General features: G+C 36.4%; 1 protein-coding gene across 1 annotated transcript in view; it reads left to right on the top strand.

Moving 5' to 3' along the window:
- Positions 1-8763: 8763 nt before the first annotated feature.
- Positions 8764-22911, top strand: part of LUZP2 (leucine zipper protein 2) — a gene marked incomplete at both ends in the record, with an annotated part of 459701 nt that continues 445553 nt past the window's right edge. The window contains one exon of the mRNA XM_079707777.1: positions 8764-8825. Within this exon, the coding sequence (XP_079563903.1) occupies positions 8764-8825 (62 nt within the window). The remainder of the gene's footprint in view (positions 8826-22911) is intronic.

The raw sequence follows: 22911 nt of genomic DNA, 5'->3' as shown, positions 1-22911 counted from the left end.
CTCCTTTTGTATTAATCTTTCTTTTTATATTTGTTCTTTTTCTATACTGTGGAATATTTGCTGTATGAATTTGCACTTTGTTTTGTGGTTACTTTAGTAAATATTATGCATTCATATTTTTCATATTCTATCTAAAGTTAATGTTTTACAACTTCCTATAACAGGACAAAGATCCTTCCATTAGTATAATTCCTTTACCGTATCTATCCTTTATGTTATTTTTACCATATATTAATTTTATATATTCAAGGCACAGAATGTAATGTTACTGGTTTTTATTTTTTCATTAAAAAATTAAGAGAAACCACAGCCTTTTGTATTCATCTAAATATGTACTAATTTTGGAACTCTTCATTCTTTTCTATAAATTTGCATTTTCATATTGTATCATTTTTCTTCAGCCTGAACAATGTCTTTTGTGATCTGTGATAGAGCAGATTTTCTTTTAAGAATTCTTCAAGGTTTATTTAGTTGAAAATGTCTTTATTTTGCCCCCATTTTTTAAGGATATTTTTGCTGAATATAAAATTGTAGATTGACAGTTTTACAGCATTTTATAGATACTGTTCCACTGTCTTCTCCACCCTATTGTTTCTGTTGAGAGTCTCTCATGAGTATTGAGATTACTTTGTATATTATGCTCCTTTTTAAGATTTTCTCTTTTTCTTTTCTTTTCAGCAATTTGAGTATGATACATCTAAGTGTGGTTCTCTTTGGATTTATCCTGCTTAAATTTGATGGAACTTCTTGAAGATGTAAAGGTATGTTTTTTAAACATACTTGGCATTTTGGTCATTTAAAAAATATAATTTATGTGCTCTAATCTTTTTCTCTTATCTCTCTAGAATTCCAAACATATGTTTATTAGACACCTTGATATGATATCCCAGTTCCCTAAATCCGTGTTCATACATTTCTTCAACTATTTTCTATCTCCTTCAGATAGTATTATTTCTATTTATGTGTCTTCAAGTTTACTAACCTTTCATTTTTCAATATTCAAACTGTGCATTTTTCTATCATATATCATGTTTTCAGTTCTAGAATTTTCAGTTGTTTTTTTTTTATACTTAAAATTTGTATAGTCCTTATCTACTAATTTCAAAATCTGTGTTGCTTTGGGTTCTGTTTCCACTAATTACTGTTATTTTTTAATATTTTAATATGAGTACCCTTTCATGTTTCTTCATGTATCCAGTAATTCAGACCTACGCTTGGCATTGTGCTGAACACACTGTAGAGATTCTAGATTGTGTCATCTTCCTTTAATGGAAGCTGAATTTTCCTCTCTAAACAGTTAAATTACTGGTGGCTCTTTACACTACTGTCAGGTTTTTAAAAATCTTTTTACAATGAATCTCTATCAGTTTTGACATTAGTTCTAAATACATCTTTTATACCAAGGCATGGCTCTTACTCCAAAAGTCTGGACTTTCTGGAATTTCAGTTAAACATTTGGTGTGTTTGTAAAGTGCTGTTAGGGCTTTCCAGTCTGGCTGGATAAGAATTCTAATATCACAGTAGTTCAAGACCTTGGATATCTCTATTCCAGACTCACTGCAAATGCAGGATAGCAGAACTTGACCTTTCAGAGTCTGGACTGCATTCATGAAGCCCAGTCCTTGGCCAAGGATCCATAGTAAATCCCCATGCAGTATGTTGGAGGTTTTTGCAAAGCTGCTTCTTCTCTGGGTATGATTTCCCACAAATCCTAAACACTTTAGCAGATCAAAACTCTGCTTACTATGCTTACTAGGCTCAGTAGGACTATTGTTTCCCTTGTTCTTCACCTTCCTATGGCATAGTAGTTAAAATTCTCATCTTGAGAAAGCTGGTGTGAGCATGGGCTTGCTTTCTATGATCCTGCTCTTCCTATTTCCCGATGCTTAAAATAGTCATTTCATTTTCTTCAAATGTTATATTTGTTTATAGTAGGAGGGTAAGTCTTATACCAATTATTCCTTCATGCCTGGAAGCAGAATTCTCATCATTAATTATATTTTGAGTTAAATATAATGTTGGATGAGAGGATGCTTTGAAAACCATATATCCAAAGTTACATAGAGTGAGCATGGAAAAACCATACCTTAGAAATCTTGGTTTAACAGTGGTTCTATAATGAGAGATAGTCATAGAAGAGGGACTGAATTGGGTCTTAAATTTATCTGTGTTGAGAAATTCACTGAGACAGCCAAATGTGGGCAGCAAAAGGAAACCAGGAAATAAGAGATGCCATTGATTGTTAAAGGTTAAGTGGAATTTAACTGATCCAGTGAATGAATCAGTTCAGCAGGCCAGATTCCTTTGTAAATATACTGCAAAATATGAAAATACTTTTTTTCAAAAAAGAGCTTAAATTTATACATTAAAGCATTGCTGTGCTCATTATGAAATACTTGGTTTACAGAAGGATTCATTGAGGTTTCAGTACTCTGGTGAATTCCCAATATAATTGCCAAAAGCAGAATGATAATTTATCTCCTGCATTTGGATAAAAGAGCAACTGTTGTCTTTATTATTGTGTTTATCTCTTTCTCCAAGTGAATAGATCTAGTCTCAGAGTAATTCGCACACATGGTGTACTGGCAAAGAAGCGGACACAGTATTGTTTCCAGGGCAACAAATAAGACAGATAAGATCCCTGAGTCCCTTTTCCTTCCTGGTGAAGTCCTACTCCAGGGCTCTTGCATAAACTTCTCACCATTTGTGAAAACTGGCAGGATAATTTATCAAGAAGGTGGGGAATTCAGTGGGTTAAGGCCATTCAATGTACACGACTGGCTCAAAAGAACTAGAGGGTATAGGGCTTGGTCTTTTTTGCTTTTGCTTTTGTTTGTTGTTTTCGTTTTGTTTTATTTTTGAATGGAATACAAACACTTGGATTAGCCTTATATTTCTTTTTTGTTTCTTATGATGTATTTGGTTAAAAAAAGGTATAATTGGCCTTCGTAAAGTAAATTTCCTTTGGATAGTTTTCATGAGCAACAATAAAACAATGAGTATGAAAACTGTAAACATATTGTATTTCCAATGAACCATTTAAAACATCTTTTTTTTAGACCTTTAACCCCTGGGTCGACAAATATCTGAATAAAATTAGTGATTGATTGAGAAAATACATAAATTAAAATAAAATTTTACAACATCTCACCTTCTTTAGCACTGAGAAAAATGAGAAATGCCCCTCTCCTATTCTTAATAGATTTATAGCATAGTAAGGAACAGAAATATATTATTACTAAGTAATATTATAAATTCAATATCAAGGCAATCTGTCACATGCCATAACACATTTGAAAGGGAGGACTTACCAAGTTTGTGGTGGCAGATGGGTTAAGGACAATATTCTAGAAAGACGTGATGGCCTTGGTAAGGCTTAAATAATTAAAGTAAGTTATAGTCATCCCTCCATAACTCTGAGGGGAATTGGTTCCCGGACACCCATGGATACCAAAATTCTGGCATGCTCAAATCCCTTATATAAAAAAGCATAGTATTTGCATATAACCTATGCAAGTTCCCCAGTATACTTTAAATCATCATCTCTAGATTAGTTAAAATACCTAATACAGTATAAATGGTATCTAAATAGTTGTAAATACAATATAAATGCTATGTAAATAGTTGCCAGTGCACAGAAAATTCAAGTTTTGCTTTGGAACTTTCTGGAATTTTCTTTTTCAATTATTTCCCATCCACGGTTGGTTGAATCTGCAGATTCAGAGCTCACAGATATGGAGGGCTGACTATACAGGTAAGGTGGGTAATAGAACACTTCTGGAAGAAGGAATAATGTGAAAAATTTAAAGTCACATCAAGGAAAACTTCTGTTGCTCTCTTAGGAGTAGAACATGGAAGTTAAAGAAAGAACAGAGAAGAGACATGTATTGAAAATATTATTAAGAGTAATTCCCTAGGATCTTTAAGGCAATAAAAATATTTACAGCTTAAGTATATTATACTGGGGGAATGGATTTGAGGAAAATACACCTCTGAGTAAGGAACACACTTCAGAAACAAAAGATAGTGGACCCTAAATAAAGCCCTGGTGACAGGTTTAACATACGGGTAGGTGATTATTACAAAGCAATACTTAGTAAAATCCTCAGGACTTGTTGATTGACCAAATGTGGGAGAAGTTAGAGCTAAAAGTCATGATGATTCCCAGGTTTGGGTGACTGACTTGATGGACATATAAAGGAACAAAAAGAAAGATGATCAGATGGTGAGAAGAACAAAATTTCATTGTGATTGAGTTTGACTTTGAGGTTCCCAAGAGAAATCTATGTAAGAGCTCAGTGAAGAAATCTAGGCTGAAGACTAACCATATTATAGATAGTAAAACCCACAAAACTGTAAGTTCACCATGGAAAGAAAAATACAGAATTTTAAAAGAGGAGGATCAAGGATGAAACTCTAGGAGATGTTGGAGTTTAGAACATAAAAGTAGAAAAGGAAATGCAGAAATGATGAAAACATATTACTCTGAGAGAGAAGAAATAGCAGAACAATTAAATGGGGGAAATAATAACCTTTTCAACAAATGATGATAGGACAACTAGATACCCACATGCAAAGAATTAAGTTTGACCCCTCTCTCTTACCATACACAAAAACAAACTCCAAATGGATCAAAGATAAAACAATAAACTCTTAGAAGAAAATATAGACATAAATCTTCATGATCTTGGGTGAAGCAAAACCTTCTCAGATACCAAGAGCACAGTAACAAAAGAAAAAGACATGTTAATTGGACTTCATGAAAATTAAAAACTTTTTTGCTGAAAATGACACCATCAAGCAAATAAAAAGATAACCCATGGATTGGGAGAAAATATTTTCAAGTTGTATATCTAGCAAATAAATTGTATCCAGGATGTATAAAGAACTCTTATAATTCAGAAATAAATCATAAATGACAAAATGGGCAAAGAATTTGAAGAAATATATCTCCAAAAACTGTATATGAATGGCCAACAAGCACGTGAAAAGATGTTCAGTGAGATTAACCATGAGGTAAACACAAATCCAAACCACAATGAGATACTACTCATACCCACTAGAATGGCTATAATAATGATAATAATAATAATTAAAAACACCAAGTGTTGGCAAGGATGTAGAGAAATTGACATCTTCTTGTACTAATAGTGGGAATGTACAATGATACAGTTATTTTGGAAAGCAGTTTGGCAGTTTCTCAAAAAATTAAACATAGTGTGATTATATGACTCAGGAATTCCTCTCCTAGTTATATTCCAAGAGAATTGGAAACAGATATTCACAAAGGAAACTTTATATGGATGTTCATAGCATATAGGCAAAACATGGAAACGACCCTAATGTCTATCAATTGATGAATTGATAAATACAACGTGGTATATGTCTTCAGTGGAGCATTATTCCACAATAAAAAAGAATGACGTACTGACACATGCTACAACATAGATGAACCTTGAAACGATACTAAGGAAATTAGTTACACAAGGCCATATGTAGTATGATTCAATTTATATAAAATGTCAAGAATTAGGCACATCCATTAGCGACAGTAATTAGATTAGTGGTTGCCAAGGATGGGAGAAGAGAGAAAGGGAGTGGTGGGTGACTGCTAGTGGGCATAGGGTTTATTTTGGGGGTGATGAAAATGTTCTGGAATTAGATAATAGTGATGCTTTCAAAACCTTGGCAATATATTAAAAATCAATTATATACTTTGAAATGGTGTTTTGGGTACCTGAATTAAGGTACACAATAAAGCTGTTTAAAAAAAATAACCTCTGTGTCTCCCATTTCCAGCATTTTATGGAGACTACCCTCTCAGTGAAACTGCATGGGCTTTCTTCATGTTCTTTATCCAGACTTGGGTATAGTTACTACAAAAAACTTTTGCTGAATTCAGTGTTGCAACTCAGCATAGGACAAGTAGTTTCAGCTGAGTCTCCTGTCTGCACTGCTACATTTATAACATTCACATACCAACTCTCTCAAGCCATAAAATCAAGTCTGGATTTGAGTTTTCCTGTGACAGTCTGGACAGAATGTCATGGGTGATGGAGACATGTTCTTGTAGTTCCCTAAGAAGAAATGTCTTCTGCTGGGACGCAGATCTATACTGGAATTCATAATATAATACTTCAGTCCTCTAAATCTGCAGGAATTTCCACAATCCCACTTAGCTTCACTGTCCAAGATATGCTTGCCTGATGCTCCTGTGCCCTCCTAAGTTGGATATCTTTTTTTCTGCTTACAGAAAATGCATAAAGGTCAACAAACCTTGTGGCTTGTTATTGATATCCAGTGCAGTGGCACAACATCACTGTGAAACACCGTCTAAACAAAGTTCATTTTGGTGATTCCCTTTCTTGGTTGACAGTCTACAGTAGTCTGTTGTTCATGTTGCACATCTAATTTAAAGTAATACAATATAGGGTGGGGAAAAGCTTTTCTTATGTAAGCATATTATAAAAAACCCTTTCTCAAGAAAACAAATGTTTTGAAGTAATGCAGACTGAATTTGAATGCCATGTCCACTGTAGAATTTACTGAGGGACCTTGAGCAAATTACATAACCACTCAGTCACCTCAACCGCAAAAGAGGAGAATAATAGGAATGACTACCACACTTGATTCCTATGATTAGCACACAATAAATTCAAAGTTGTTAGCTAAACAAAAATGTGTTGTACAAATATGAGTGTTATTCCCCAGAGAGTAAGCAGTCATATGTCTTTGTTGAGTATACAACTCAAATGATCACCTTCTAAACTGAGCAGAGAATCTATTGTTAGATAATTCTAGCAGAAGCAAACTGAAACACATATTTTTCTTCAGAGTCAGAATTCTGTTTTAGGAAAGTGTAGTGCAATTTTTCTTTGTAAATGACATGCAATTCACAAGTGAGTTGATTTGTGTATTCCTAGTTATATCTGTTGTGGATTTTACTATGGCCCAAGAGGGTGGTATCCAGTTTACAAAAGTTATTACTCATCTATTTTGTTGGCTTAGGCTTTTTAAAGTAATATCTGTTCTGTATGAGTGTTTTAACTCCAATCCCATTAGAAGAAAAAGCAAAAGCAAAAACAGATCAGTAAATTAGGCAGTTGATTCTTTAAATCGGTATCCTCTTTAAAATAAAGCTTTATAACAAATGTATTTTTCCTACAGATAATGTCTCAAAAAATAGACTAAAGGGGAAGTTTCATCTAAATTTTACTGTAAATGGCTAGCCCCTGAAAAAACTGTAATATGAGCTGAACCATCTGGATAGGAATTCCTGGAGAACATCTGACCTTTGCCCTCTAGGGTCTCTGGTGCATGTCAACCTCTATTGAACATCAACTTTGTGTTAATCACTGAGTTTGTTATGCTAAGTATGATGTTCCGGGCAACAGTAGGGTTTGCTTAAGATTTAGAAGAACACAGTTCTTTGTTGAAAAAAAAAAAAAATACAGCTCAGATCTCGATGAGATCTTTCCTCATCTCTATGATAGGGACTATTTATATTTCTCTAGGTTGGCTCTTGAAACAATCAAATGAAACAGTGCATGAAGTAGTGCTTTACAAACATTTATTTAACAAGGTTATCCTGCCAGAATACCCTTGTTGTAAAGATCCTAGAATTGAATGTCTTAGTAGATGAAGTTGGCACTATTTTCTAGGATTACTTTTGCAAAATGTTATTTTGTATTAGAGTTCTATTACTTCATTTTTGTAATTAATTTTTCAAAATAAAGCTTACTAAATATCAGATGTTCATTATAGAAAATTTGGAAACTACAGAAAAAGAATGACAGATAAAAACCTTCTGCCTTCCAATACCACCACTCCGAGTTAATTACTAACATTTTGATGATTTTCTCAGTTATGTTTCCTCACCTGAAGAAAAGCCACCCTTTATGTGAGTGAACCTGGGTCACCAACTCCAACCCCACTACCAGTTGGTGGTACAGAGTCACATTGAAATTATAGGAAGGTCAGAAATTTTCAAATCACAGAAACAGCAGACGTCTTAACTGTCCGGAAACCTCTTTAGAGTCCACGCTTGCGGACTTAGAAGCTTGCAATTGGAATACGGTCTCAGGGTGCATTTCTGGACACTGCTCGCTCCTACTGTCCTTCCATTCGCATCAAACGAGTCATTATGCATTTTTAATTAGAATAATATTTTAAACATTCTCTCCAGAGCAACGTTTTTACAAACACTGTTTAATCAAGTGAGGGGCGCCTGCCCATGACTCTAGCCTCCGATAGTCTTTCCCAGTGAATTCTGTTTCACCTCCTGCCGCGAACGCCGGTTCAGTTACTGGCAGATTAGATTTCTCTCCTGGCCCCCGCCTCGCCCTTCCCCATCCTATGGAGAAGCGGGAATAAAAAGATCAGCCCCAGGCGGGCGTGTAGCCGGGTGAGTGCAGCCCGTTGACCGGAGCGCAAGGGTCCATCACTGGGCACCCCCTCCCTCTCCCCGCGCCGCCTCCAGCGCGAGTGACAACGCGCCCTCGGGTCTCGGGAGCTGCGGCGGCGAACAATCCCGGGCAGGGCTCGCCTCGCCGGTGACATCACTCCCGAAGATACTCCCCACTCTCAGCGCCTGCTTTCGTGAGGCGTCCGTCCGTTTGTCGGTTTCCTTCCATCCGCTGCTGGAGAGGGCTCATTGCTGGCCAGGGACAGAGCCGGGCACTGAGGAGCGACAGGACCCGCAGGAGGAGGAGGGAGAGCGCAGGCAGCGAGGAAAGGAGGATCCCGGCAGGGCAGCTGACAAGCATGAAATTCAGCCCAGCGCACTACCTGCTGCCTCTCCTGCCGGCGCTGGTCCTCAGCACCAGGTGAGTCCAGGAGCGTGAGTGACCTGAGCTGAGGGGAGTTGCCTGTAGGTTGGTCCAACTGCAGGTCACCTGTGGAGGCCAAGGACAGACACTTCAGCTGTTTGCATCTCCCGCCTAAGTTAGGGGGGTCTGTCTATAATTCGGGCTCTGAAATCCTTCTGAGGGAGTAGAGCCCTTTTCTAGTTATCCTAGCCCTTAAAGAAATCCTTAGTATTCCTCCCAGTGAGGGGACCAAGTGTTCCTTCCAAAGCCATGTTTCCCTCCAGCGCTAGTAGTAGCAAACAGATAACACGCGGTAAGAAACGAAATAAAGAAAGGAAATTAGACAAGGAGAGTAATGTCACCAGGCAGTCTCTGTATGCAACGGAGCTGTCTTAATAGCCACAGCGCTTACCTCCTCCCCCAAGTGTGTCTGATTTAAGGCACAGGGAACCAGAGAAAAATGACAAATCTTGGGAGATGGTTAGCCTTGCACAAAAGTTCCTGGACTTGTGAATCAGACTGTTTTAATGTCTTGAGTAGGCTTAGTGGTAGGCATTTTCCTTTGGCTGTCTTGTGAACAGGTCTAATTAAAGAGCACACAAGACGATTAAAAGTTAGAAGACACTCTCAGAGTGCTGATGCAAGGACCGTAGTCAGAAACAATTAAGTACTGTATTCCATCCCTGGCCATAGATGGGACTTTAAGCCCAAGCACAGAAGAGCTATTTTTAGTGGAGGTTTAAAATGCGTTGATTGAAAAGAGTTTTGTGATTCCCCACTGTTGATCAAGTCCCAAAGCTGGTGATGGGTTTTCATTCTTCTTCCACAAGAGCAGCACAAAGGTGGACTGTTTCATTGCCCAGGACTGAGCCTTTATTCTGCATGGCCTGAACATCATACTGGCAGCAACCTCTCTGCCTTGGCTACTATAAAATAAAATGACCCACACAGGATAAGGATCTTTTCAAATCTATGTGAATGGAAACATTATCTGATTATGTTTCTGCTGGAAAATGAAGAGGGGAAATAGGATTATATCTAATTCTGAAATTGAGAAGTATGAAGGAAACTCATTATGTATGAAAAGTCAGGGCAGCAAAATTCTTGATTCCATTCCTAACTGACACACCCTCTTTCAGGCTCTTGTAACCAAACTTCCCTTTTAGTGTGAGGACTGTTTGTTGATGAACTTAGTCTTTGCTTGCAAACAAAGCCCAGGTGACTTTCCCAGACTAAAATGCAATATGAGCTGTATTCTTTATTTTCTTTTAAGGATTGCTTGTCACTTGAGTTCACAAACGGCAGATGGTTTTAAAATCACTTTGCTTCCCGGTACTATAATAACTTGCTCCAATAACAGCCCATTTTAGTATTTGTTTCTAGCTCTACACTCAGTGCTAATCATGCATAATTGTTTTTTTTTTTTTTTTTTTTTTTTTGCGTTACGCGGACCTCTCACTGTTGTGGCCTCTCCCGTTGTGGAGCACAGGCTCTGGACGCGCAGGCTCAGCGGCCATGGCTCATGGGCCCAGCCGCTCCGCGGACTGGGGCACGAACCCGTGTCCCCTGCATCGGCAGGTGGACTTCAACCACTGTGCCACCAGGGAAGCCCCATAATTGTTATTTTTTTGAAGTGTCTTGCTATTTACTCTGAACTCTTGTGTTGTGGTTAATAATTACTTGTGAATTCTTCTAGAGAAAGGAAATTCTCAAAGTATGGGGCATTTAAGTATATGCCTGTCAATATATGCAGAGAATAATAAATATTTAAACAATGGAAGCCCTGCCCACAATGATTTTTAAGCACAGTGAATCTCTAGTGTTCCAAAAGTACACTTGCTTTTTAAGGATACTATAATTTAAGTGGCTAAGAAATCGAAGTTTTAATGTTGGTTATATACTACAAAAACAAAGAGCCACCACCTTATAAAAGTGTTAATTTTTATAAGGATAAATTTAAAAAAATAGTCAATGCACTTTTCACAACAAAAATCGAATTAGTCGTTCCTAGTTTACTTTAGATATGAAACTTCTGCAGTGTTGGTTGTATGTGAAAACTGTGAAAAGTCTTTAAATTTTCTCTCTTGCCAACTCAACCAAAAGAGCATGCTGGGCTTAAAAAAGCGAAACTTTTCCTAATCGGTGGCATGTCTTATTATTGTGATTACTCTGTCACAATTTATTGTACTGGATACCCAGATTACCTTGTGACAGTGAGAGAACTTGACAATGAATTGGGTATTATCAATATGTCATTTTGCAAAGAAGAGCTTATGTTTCAATGGACTCTAACAGAAGGCCATTCTCTTTGTAATATTTAAGAGTTCTTGTACGCATTTGGTTAATGTGCGCATTAGAACCTAAACTGAAGAGGTTTTCAAGAACAATTGCATTAGTAGAGGTGCACTTATTGCCCGGCTGAGAAAAACTGTGTGGCTGAACCATGACCACCTGTGACAGTAGGCTTTCTAGCCAAAGACTTATGCTAACTTAATTTCTTAGTCAGTGGTCCTGTATGTGGAGCAAAAGGCATTTCACATGCTTCAGTTGTGTTGAATGCACTAGCAGAGGGTGGCAGTTGCTAAATTTTCCTATTGCCTTCGGGTGTTATCACTTGTCTTTTATTATTAAGTTCTTTTCAAAGTGTGGAGAACACAGATCTGAGACTCTTGGTGCAAAAAAAAAAAAAAATTTATTTGCTTCAACATCTCTTTCTGGGCATAGCTCTTTAATACCTTGCTTTTATCTTTCCAATAGGTCTAAGTTCAGTTCTGTTTTAAGGTTAGTGAATGTGTTCACTAAAGTAAATGCTGCAATTAGAGAAAGATAGTTACTGTAAAATAGTATTCTACCCACAGGGATGAAAACCCTAAAACAATTCTGTCTTTTAAATATGAATTTTTGAATAGCTTTCTGTTTTTATTTTTTCCTTATCCCTGCATTTTCTGTAGCAACTTTGTATGCTGAAGCACAAAAATTCCATAATTTTCACCAAAGTGAACAACATCTATGTCCCCTCAGTCAGAGTTCCTTCATTTGTCCTGAAAGAAAGCTAAATGTTCACCTTCAACAATAGCCAAGAACTGTTCTCTGTTTTACTGCTGAACCCCATAGAGGTAAAAAGAGCTGTAATTTCCTGGCATATTGTCTCTCCTGTTTATAAAGTATATATAAATTTAAAAAAAATAGAGTTAATTTAATGAATGATGTAGCTAGTGCAGAAATCCATTTAACCTGTACACAAATAAATGTGGTCAAAGAAAGCAAACATATCTTCAGAATAGAATAACTGTACTTTTTAAATAGCCTTATTCTGTAGAAGCATTAAATTGTTGTTCCAAGGCAGCCAGCAATTCACTTCAGAAAGAAGTAGTATAGGTATTGAAAGGAATAGTAGGGTGAAAAAATCTTTAGAAGTTCTTGGTGAAAAGGGACCCGTGGAGTGCTGGAGAAGGCTTGTGCTTTAGTCTGCTGAACCTCTGTTCCTTTATGCTGTGATCCTACTCTTGATACCTTTGGTTTTAAATGACTTAATGGGAGAGAACATGGTAGGGGAGGAGTGAAGGTCTACTGACTTCTGGTGGTTTTCCATCAAGCAAGAACTTTAAGCAGATGGTCGGTTATAGTCCTCCCAACAGGAGTCACCTTACAGGTCTGTCCTCGGCCCTCTGATCAGCAGTCACACCACATGTTTACTTTGGAATGTACTTTTAGATGGTACTATATACTGAAGATGCCCCAGGCTCCTATTTGCTCTGTGCCTCAAGCTCTCCTCAGAATCAAGTTGATGGATAGGATAAAGGAAAGACAAGAGTCACAATAAGAACACAATAAGCACCAAAAAATTTTCATTTTTAAGCAAATAAATTTGATATCAAAAGGAGTCTTACTTTAATTCCCCCAAATTGATCTGAGGTACTATATTTTTTTTTGTCCCAATCCCAGTACACAAAGAGTCTTACCCCCCACACACCTTTACATGACCCTGCATATATTTCTTTGTAAGAATTTCTCCATTCTGTGTAATTGAGTTAGAGAAATGTCTCTTCCAGGCTAAGAAGATATTGGCAAAAATGTTTTGACTTTTTAAATCCCTTTTCAGGGCCTTAGTTGCCTAATTACAATAGCAGTTCTTTTTTTTTTTTTTTTTTTTTTTTTTTGCAGTACACGGGCCTCTCACTCTTGTGGCCTCTCCCGTTGCGGAGCATAGGCTCCGGACGCGCAGGCTCAGTGGCCATGGCTTACGGGCCCAGCCGCTCCATGGCATGTGGGATCTTCCGGGACAGGGGCACGAACCCGTGTCCTCTGCATCGGAGAGCGGACTCTCAACCAGTGCCCCACCAGGGAAGCCCGCAATAGCAGTTTTTTAAATGACTTATTTGTGGAATATCTTTGTGCACTAAATTTTCTTTATAATTAATGAAAGAGACACCTCAAGCATTTATGAATTGACTGTACAATTGTCCCAGACCAAACTCTATGTAATTGAAACCACTGACGGTATATGGGTGTAATGAAATTATGCTTTCTCATGTGTGTTATGAGAGTGCTTGTGTGTTGTGGGTGCATGTGTGCTATTTTTAACTGACTTCTAGAGGAAAATCTTTTTTAATAACTAGGACTAAATCATTTAAGTAACCTGATTAAACAGATAATGTTTAATATTAAATTTTCTTCTCTAGAAAATCCAAAAAATTCCATTTGAACTTATCTTCATAACATTCAGAAATGTTTTTGATGTTTTCATTATCACACATCAAAAGTGTACCTGCAATAAATCAGTTGTTACATAAGACATCAAGGCAATACAATAATATATTAGTTACAAATACATGTACCTATAATCTAGTCACATTCAGAAATATTTATATATAAGGTAAAGTTGGATAAATATTAACAACAAGGTTTTAAACAAAGTTTGAAGTGTGAATAGAGGAAAGAGCAAATAAAGTCAGTTAAGCAATATCAAAAATAACTTTTGCTAAGGACAATGAGAGAAATGATATTTTGTAATTGACATTAGTATCATGCAACATTTGCTAGTTGTGTGATGTTAGGTGAATTGCTTAGCCTTTTTATCCAGTTTTCTCATGTAGAAAATAAGACTACTCATAGGAACTACCTGAGGGGGCTGTGGTAAAGACTGAATGAGTTCATCTAAAAACAGAGTTTACCATATTCCCTGGAACACAGTGAGTACCTGACAGAGGTTAGCCTGTGCAGCTATTACTATATAGTTGTTATTATTTTCATGAAATTTTTGTATCTGTGATTGATCTGGACATAGCAGAATAAATGAAAACTTGGATGCCAATCAATTGGACAGCACAAAATTAACAAGAGTGACAGTCGTCACGCAAAAGAAACAAAAGATCGCCGAAGAAGAGGGGAAGCAGGAGAAATAATGAGGATTACCTGGTAAATCGGGTGGGTCTTTGAAAAGTGTTTTGGTTCCTGGATGGTACTGTGCACTTTGGTGAACACCATGAAAAATTGTGATATTTAATTTTACCATATAGAATATGATTTAGCACAAAAGTGTATGATTAGCAATATTTAACTTATATAGCTACAAGTAAATTTAAATTGCATAAATTGTACTATCAAATCAAAGCCGTGAGCATAAGCATCAATGAATAGAAAAGGATGCTTTCAAGCTACATAGGCAAGATTGATATAAAAGTTTCTACAACTTTATTTTCTACTTGTTAATCAATTTCATCATCCATCAGCAAGCTATAAAAGGTAGAAACATTTAGAAAAATTAAGGGAAGAAAATGTAGATTTTTTTTTCTACTATTGAGAACAATTTGAGAACTGCTGATATAGAAAAAGGTCAACTGCTATATGTCTTAAGAATCATCACATAAAAGGGACTTTATACTAAACCAATTTTGAAAAGAGCTTTGGAGATCATGTACTCTCAACTAGTTTGCACATAGTTTATCATAAACTCTTCATAGTTGTGCTATGAAATTCTGACTATTAAATGAAAAAGTGTGTATATTTTTGCCATAGATTACTATGTGTGTATGCATATGTGTCATCATATGTCAATTGAGTGGATCATAGAACAGGGTATAATTTTCTGCTAAGGGAAAAGAAAAGACATAGATCATGTTAAGTCTGCATCAGAAAGGGGCACATGTTTACTGGGACATTTAGAAATGTTGCTTCATGATCATAAGATGCAAAAAAATATATATCGAAAGTAAACCATTCCATTCAGACACAATCTAAAGTTCAACCAAATAAACACTGTGCTCTGAAAATGCTTTCATGAATACTAGGAGACATCGTTATACCATAGGCAGTGATTGCATTGCAAATTATGTCTGACTTGCTTGATGCTGCTTTCGAGTATTTTAGTCTCTTTGAGTGTACTTTAAAGAGTCTGTTATTGGGAAACATGCTGTGAATACAAGGTTGTGTTCTCATCCAAAGCCCTTCATATTAGAGGTGAGAAAACTGAGGTCCAGAGTGACTGAGACTTCCCTAAGACCACAGAGGAAAAGCAAAACAAGAACCCAGAACTTTCCCTAGTGCTCTCTCTCTTCTATCATATGATTACTCTCCATGTCATCTCTTCTGTAATTAAGCTGCATTGGTATAGTTGGTACCTACCTTATATCCAGAACTATTCTAGTTATTGTAGAGTATAAGGTAATTTAAAAAATTCTCCAGCCACGTAGAATCATGATAGAACAACATGCTACAGTCAAAGGGAATTACAATAATGAGCTGAAGACCATTTGTTCACCTGTATTCAGTTGTTTTTTGAAGAGTGAGTTGGCCTGAAAAAGATTTCCAGGTCATTTTCAAAACCCAAAGCAGAGGACCTAGAGTCTGTCATACAGAGTGAAGTAAGTCAGAAAGAGAAAGACAAATACCGTATGCTGACACATATATATGGAATTTAAGAAAAAAAAATGTCATGAAGAACATAGGGGTAAGACAGGAATAAAGACACAGACCTACTAGAGAATGGACTTGAGGATATGGGGAGGGGGAAGGATAAGCTGTGACAAAGTGAAAGAGCGGCATGGACATATATACAGTACCAAAAGTAAGGTAGATAGCTAGTGGGAAGCAGCCGCATAGCACAGGGAGATCAGCTCAGTGCTTTGTGACCGCCTGGAGGGGTGGGATAGGGAGGGTGGGAGGGAGACACAAAAGGGAGGGGATATGGGAACATATGTATATGTATAACTGATTAAATTTGTTATAAAGCAGAAAAAAAAATTAAAAAAAAAAAAAAACCCAAAGCAGAGTCACTGAGTTGTCAGCTTTGCGCAGTTTACCTTGCAAGAGATGCACCTATAGTGGTTACTGTTGGCTTTTCAGTTCTATTGTAAGGTGATATTTTTGGCACCTTTGGGATCTTTTCATTGAAACTCTTTCCTATAAGTGTAGTTCCTGGGAGACATTTGCTTATTTATATTACTCACCTATTAAATCTATACTGCAACTGTGTAGTATTGTTCAATGGGTAGCATACTGAACTATCTTACAAAGATGAGTTCCTAAATATGTTCATATCTAGCTTTAATTTATGGTGATATTACGTTTCATTTGGTTTACATGTCTCTATGCTTTCGTCATAGCCTGTCAACAATTTTTAGTTATATAACATTTTTTAGGGCAAAGTGGTAATAGATTTCATTCTACACATACATATCAAACTCCCTGCCTTTGGATAGGTTTCTTAACCATTCTGAGACTTAAATTTCTCACCTATAAAATGGAAAATAATAATGTCCAACATTTAGGGCCATTAAGATTGAAGAAAGTATATTAAGTTCTCTCTCAGTACCTGCATATAGCTGTACTCTTAGTTCTTCAGGAAATCCTAAGACATGATGGCTATTACTATATGTAGAAATTATTACAATTCAGTGTGTTGATTTTATATTGGATACCTCAAGCAATCAACATTTAATTATTTTATTAAAAATCAAAGTAAATTAATTCCTTAAATGAATTTCAAAGTTCTTGACTGACTCAGCCAAAATAATAAAATCATAGTTTATTCTTGATATGATTCTTCTAGGGGTAGGGTCAGGAGGGAATTGAGCTCAGTGAATGCTCCTTAGGAAAAATGGAACAAAAAGCATGCGATGACCTGCTGCCTTCCAAAGCAGTCCTTTCAGCTGAGCTAAGGTATCGGCAAAGGCTAATGTAGATTCTGGGTTAGCCTTTATCTCATGTCCCTATGGAGGATATGACTTTCTGTGACTTCCTTCTGTTTATCCTCAAAAGGGTTTCTAATTAATTCCCCATCTTTTAACTCTGTTCAGCACACAACTCTGAGCATCTAGAAGCACTTACTCAGTGAGTAGCTTGAGATGCATGGGGTAGGGGTTACAGGAAATGTTTGTGCTGTCATATGTGTTAAATCCAAAGAATATGGAAACAAACAGACTTTGAGTCAGCTTTACTAGCTAAATGATTTTAGAAATGTCAATTAACATCTCTTAGCCACATTTTTCTCATCAATGAAAATGCAGTAACATTGCCTCTCTCATAGATTTGTCAAGAGGATCAAATAAGCTAATGTACAAAAAGAATAGTGTCTAGCACAGAGAAATACAACTCAGTATATTGCCAATTTTATATTACCTGACTGAAAGGATTAGAGAGATTTTACCCTACCAGAGTGTATTGCATTTCAGAAAGAGCAGTCCTTAATAAAAACTTTTACTTGGTATAGGCAAGACGAAAGTGTTGGTGAACAGATTTTGGAACTCAGCCTTATCCTCCCTTATTACAGATGAAAAACAACAACAACAACAAGAAAAACCTGAATGGAGAATGTATTTTCCTCCAAGCTCATGTGGATGATTTGAGACCAATGTGAAAGTCAATTCCAAACCATCCTAACCAATTCCAGTTAGGAACACTGATTTAAATACTTGCAATACCCTCAAGAAAAATAGTATGGAAAACTAGTATGACATGACCTAGCTTCTGTTCTGAGTCTGAAAGCTCCAAATTATGTTGCTAATAATTTTGCTAATCCAGTTAAACATTAAATATAGTTATTGAAATTATATTACCATATCACACTAATGCTTTTAAAGAAGGTTCATTTTTTGAGTTGACCTAAAGATGGCAGGACCAAAAAGATGTATCTTAAAGTAGGACAGCATAAACACCAACAATCCTTTGGACAAGTAGAGGATTCTGGATTTTAAAATTAAGTAGTCTCACAATGGGTAAGGTTGGTCGTGATCTCCATAGAATGATGGAGAAGGGGCTGGAATGGCAGAGGGAAATAAAAAGCCTAGCACCCTAGGGCACTTTGAATGCTGTGTGCATGAACAGAGATGGTAGGAATAGAAAGGAAAGTCCCCAATCACTGGCCTTCCTCTTTTTCTTGTTTTTTTTTTTGTTATTTTGTTTTTAATTTTATCTTTTCTAATGCTGGCAGTCATTCATTTCTGGTCTTTGCAGTAAGCTACGTTCTTAGCATTGGGCAGAAAAGGCGGGGGAGGGGGCCGCTTTAAATTATAAAAGAAACAAGAAAATGCATGAAGAATTTAAGTGACATGTTGACAAGAAGCAGATATGGTTGAGTAAGCTTTATATTGTTGAGAACATGTAGCTTTTTCCTTCAGATGCCACAAAATGAAATGTGAGCTCATTCTACAAAAAAAGAAGTTCACATAAAAATGGGGGAAAACTGTTTTTTTTTTCTGACACTACAATTCAGAAAAATATTGAAAGATACTGAATCCCTTTTACACATTGTATGTATGTCTTTATTTCAATTGGTATTTTATATGACATGTAAGTTACAGATTCAGCCAGTAATGTTGAGGACTAATTATTTCCCTGGCAGTGTGCTAGATGCTTACTCTCTGTCACTCAACCCTTACTTCCTTGCAACACATTATACTTATACATGCTTTATCACTAGGGAGAAGGAATTTTGGACATATTAAATAATTAGCCCATATTTTCCCACCTAGAAAGTGGTCAGATCCTAGCTCATTTTTTTCTGAGAATCGTTTTGTGAATGAAACTATAGCTATGTCTATAAAATCTAATCTCTGTATACATACACACTGAAGAAAAAAATAACATAATACAAACAAGAATGCTGAAACTAGACTGTGTTGGCAAATAGCTGCATGTTTGCATGGGGTGGGACAGGCTACATTAAAAGCATTCTTAAATAAAGCAGCCAAAGAAATTCATTATTTTTAAACCAGATAAATTGAAGCCTTTATTATAAGTACAAAATTTGCAAGCTAATTTCAATATTCCTATGCAGAAAATATATGTTTCCTCAGATCAGTATTTCTCAAAGTACACTCCTCAGTGTACCTAAATCAGAATCCCCTGGGATGCTTATTAAAAAGGCTACTTCCTTGTCCCTACCGTAGACATATTAGATTAGATTCTCTGAGGAAAGGGCCAAAGAATTTTCATTTTAATGTGGAAATCAGATGCTTTCTATCTGAAAATTTGGAAACAATATTTGAAACTGTAGAGTCTAGAACACTTTGATCTCTTGAGCATTTGCTTAACATGGACATTGCAGCTGAAGTCAAGAGGATGGAAAGATGGTGATGTTTTGGCAAAAAATAACACTTATTTTCACATGTATATAAACGAATTTAATAGGTGAGAATCTTGTCACATACAAAGGCTGCATTTATCAATCAAGTTGCATGGAAAATAATTCTCTGCCTCCTGTGCTTTTCTACAGAGGGCTAAGAAACTAAAACTAAACTCAAATAAACTAAATGGTATAAAACTATATGACATGGATTTATCAGGGGGCATACTTTATTTAGAAAGTACTTGACAGCAAGGTGAAATCTTACTGATAGCACTTAAAAGAATGAAAACTCCACTTTCTCCTTCACATTTTAGCCTGGTAAAAATGAAAATTTTGATCCCCACCTCCTTCATTACTAGCAGTTGGTTTTGACTGACGTGGAAAAACAGATTTTGTTTCGATTAACTTTATGTGTTAAACAGAATGTGCAACTATGTCAGCCATAATGCCTGCTTCTCTTCCTCTCTGCAGTATCAGTTAGTTCTCCTGAAATAATAAAGAAAGGAATCAAAAGATGATATGATAATTAAGAGCTAACATTTACGTAATATCTTAAACCAGGTTAATCCTCACAGTAGACTTCTTGTGAGGTGGTGGTTGTTGTTGCCTCCATTTTATATCTGTGGAGACTAAGGCACACAAGAGTTAGATCACTAGCTCTCAGTTATAAAGTGGTAGGTAGTGGAGTCTAAAGTCAAACTCCAAATAGTTCTCTAGCCCATGTTCTTAATCACTGTGCTACAGCGCCTCCTAGTGTGTAACGTAAAACACTGGCATGACCCTAAATCTGCATCAGCCTCATATGTGGGTGCCAATTTACACAGTGAGAGGACAGAAAAATGTAACTTCCTCTCAGGTTTCCTCTAAGTTCACAACTAAATATGACAGAAGGTCCTTTCTTTAAAGTTCCAACTAAAATAATGTTCATTTTATTTTGTTTTCATTGTGAAAGAAAAATAATCATGAATTTGTATAATATGGTCTTTATTTGTGGATGTTGTTTTTCCAAGTCACACCAGGGACCTGTAGTGTCCTACCGTCTGGCTCCAGATGGCTTCCATGTTTCAGCTGTGGAGCTTAGAAACATGTGGTGGGAATCAGACTGACCTGTGTTCTAACTGCAGCTCAGCACTTGCTACCTGTGTGATCCTACCTAATAGTAGGTAAAGGTTATTGTTTGGTTTTTTGTGTGCAAGAATTGTACTACACATTTCTTTAGGATTACTTTATTTAATGCTTTTTTGTACTTCATGAATGTGCTTTATAGATTAGGACATTGAAGATTAGAGGAGTTAATATACCTAAAGTCACAACATTGCTAAAGGTAGAGGTGAAATTTGAACCCACAATTTAATAGACATAACCTCAAGGTCAGGATCCTAATACAGTAAAGTTAACACTGAAATTCGTGGTGTCAGGCATTTGGGAGATAACTCAGAAACAAAGGAGCTGTTGAGAGCCACATGCAGACTAGTGTAAAAACCAGACTTGTGTCATACACGCACATAGATGAGTGAGCTAAGGGGTCTGGTGTACGCAACTCCTCAAAATATCCCCATGTCATGAATAGTGTCACCTTTTGTTTTACAGATGTGAAAGTTAACAGACTCATTATTTGAACTCAGCCTATCCTGAAACCTAACCTAATAATAATAATAATAATTATTATTATTACTATTATTATGGCAGCCAGATTTTCCTTAGAAAGTTTGTCGTTGTTTTACTGGAACTGCACTTCCATTGGTAGTCAGAAGATGGCACTGTGAAGTATGAAGTACAGTACAGTCATCTCTGTTCTAGATTTAACCTGTTCATTGACTGACACATTCATCTCAAAATTGATGTCTAAAATAATCTGGCTTCATTTCACATCAAAATAATTACCAAAGATAAATGTATGTATATTCATGTACATGTATATATGCATGTATATATATGATATATACCATATAGTATACATGTATTTTATAATATATACCATTATAATAAATTATCTATATATTACACATAGTTATTTTACAGTTTTTTGAGAATTTATCCTTGAAAATAGGCTTTGTTTGGAAACACAGTGCTGTTAGCTTGATCCCATTCATCACTACAGTGATTCCTACAAGTCTAGTTTCCTCCTAAGTGGAATTGGACCTGAAAATTTAATAATGGACCCATTTCCCCAATGTACTCTTAATTAAAAGGGTTTTCCAGGACGGACTTTAAGGGAAGTAGGCATTATGTGAGGGAGACAAGGATATCTGACATATAGTATTTAAATTTTAATTTTTATACATGCTCATATCTTTTCACTTCATCCTGTGTAGCAATTAGTAATAATAACTCCTTTTTATAGATGAGGAGACTGTTAATAATGACAGGTAGGTGGCCCAGAGCCAGGGCTGAGTTTGGTTTTCACAACACCCAAGTTACCTTGGGACCGGGAAAGTTAGACTGTAAAGGAGGCAGAGTTGCCTTGTCTTAGTCTGCTTTGGCTCCTATAACAAAATAACATAGACTGACACACACACTTACTGACACAGACACTTAAGCCACAGACACTTACTTCTCACAGTTCTGGAGGCTGGGAAGTCCAAGCTTAAGGTGCTGGCAGATCCAGTGTCTAATGAGAGCACTCCTCCTGGTCTGCAGACTGTGGTCTTCTTGTTGTATCCTTACCTGATGGATCAGAGAGACAGAAAGCACAGTCTTGTGTATCTTCTTCTAAGAGCATTAGTGTCATCATGAGGGTTCTACCTTCATGACCTAATTACCTCTCAAAGGCCCCACCTCCTAATTCCATCCCAGTGAGGGGTTAGGGTTTCAACATATGAATTTCAAACGGACACAAACATGCATCCATAACATGCCTGTTGAAAGATGAAGCAAAGGCTGTCAGCCTGGAAGGATTTAAAGGAGGTGGTACGTATACAATATTTGATGTTTTGTCATGCGTGATTTTGGTCCTATGTTAGCGTACCTTTCATAAGTCGATGTGAGTACCTGCCTATAGCCCTTATGTCTTTAATCAGCTAAGATGCAATTTCTTGGTATGTATCAGAAAATGCCAAATAATAGTGCCTTAAGCAAAACAGAAGTTCATCTCTCTCTCACCTAAGATATACATAGAAGAGGAAATGCAGGGTTGGTTGGTTCTCCTGTCTGGCATAGTTTTAGTCTCTGTTTTTCTTTATTATTATTATTTTAACAAAATAGATGGTGATTTTTTTGCCACCTGAGATATTAGTGTGATTTTTATTTCAATTGATAGAGACCAGCTAACATCACAAGTTTCTCTTAAAGATAAATAAATGAAAATTGTATTTGCTGACATGCCAATTAACCAAAAATGAAATCACTTTTGCCTGCTTTTGAATTCACAAAAGGTTTGATCATGTCTGAACTGGAAACATCTATACATAAAAGAAAGTCTACACAGAGTCATAAGATGATTAGTCATGATCCTATAGTAATTATTGGTAATGTTTTATTTTATTTTTATAGTCAATGTAGCAAGAGAAAGAAATGGATGAGATTTGTCCCAGGCCA

The sequence above is a fragment of the Hyperoodon ampullatus genome (assembly GCF_949752795.1).
Source record: "Hyperoodon ampullatus genome assembly, chromosome: 7".
In the NCBI taxonomy this organism is placed as follows: domain Eukaryota; kingdom Metazoa; phylum Chordata; class Mammalia; order Artiodactyla; family Ziphiidae; genus Hyperoodon; species Hyperoodon ampullatus.
The sequence above is the reverse complement of the archived record's forward strand: the minus strand, read 5'-3'. Positions and strand labels throughout refer to the sequence as shown.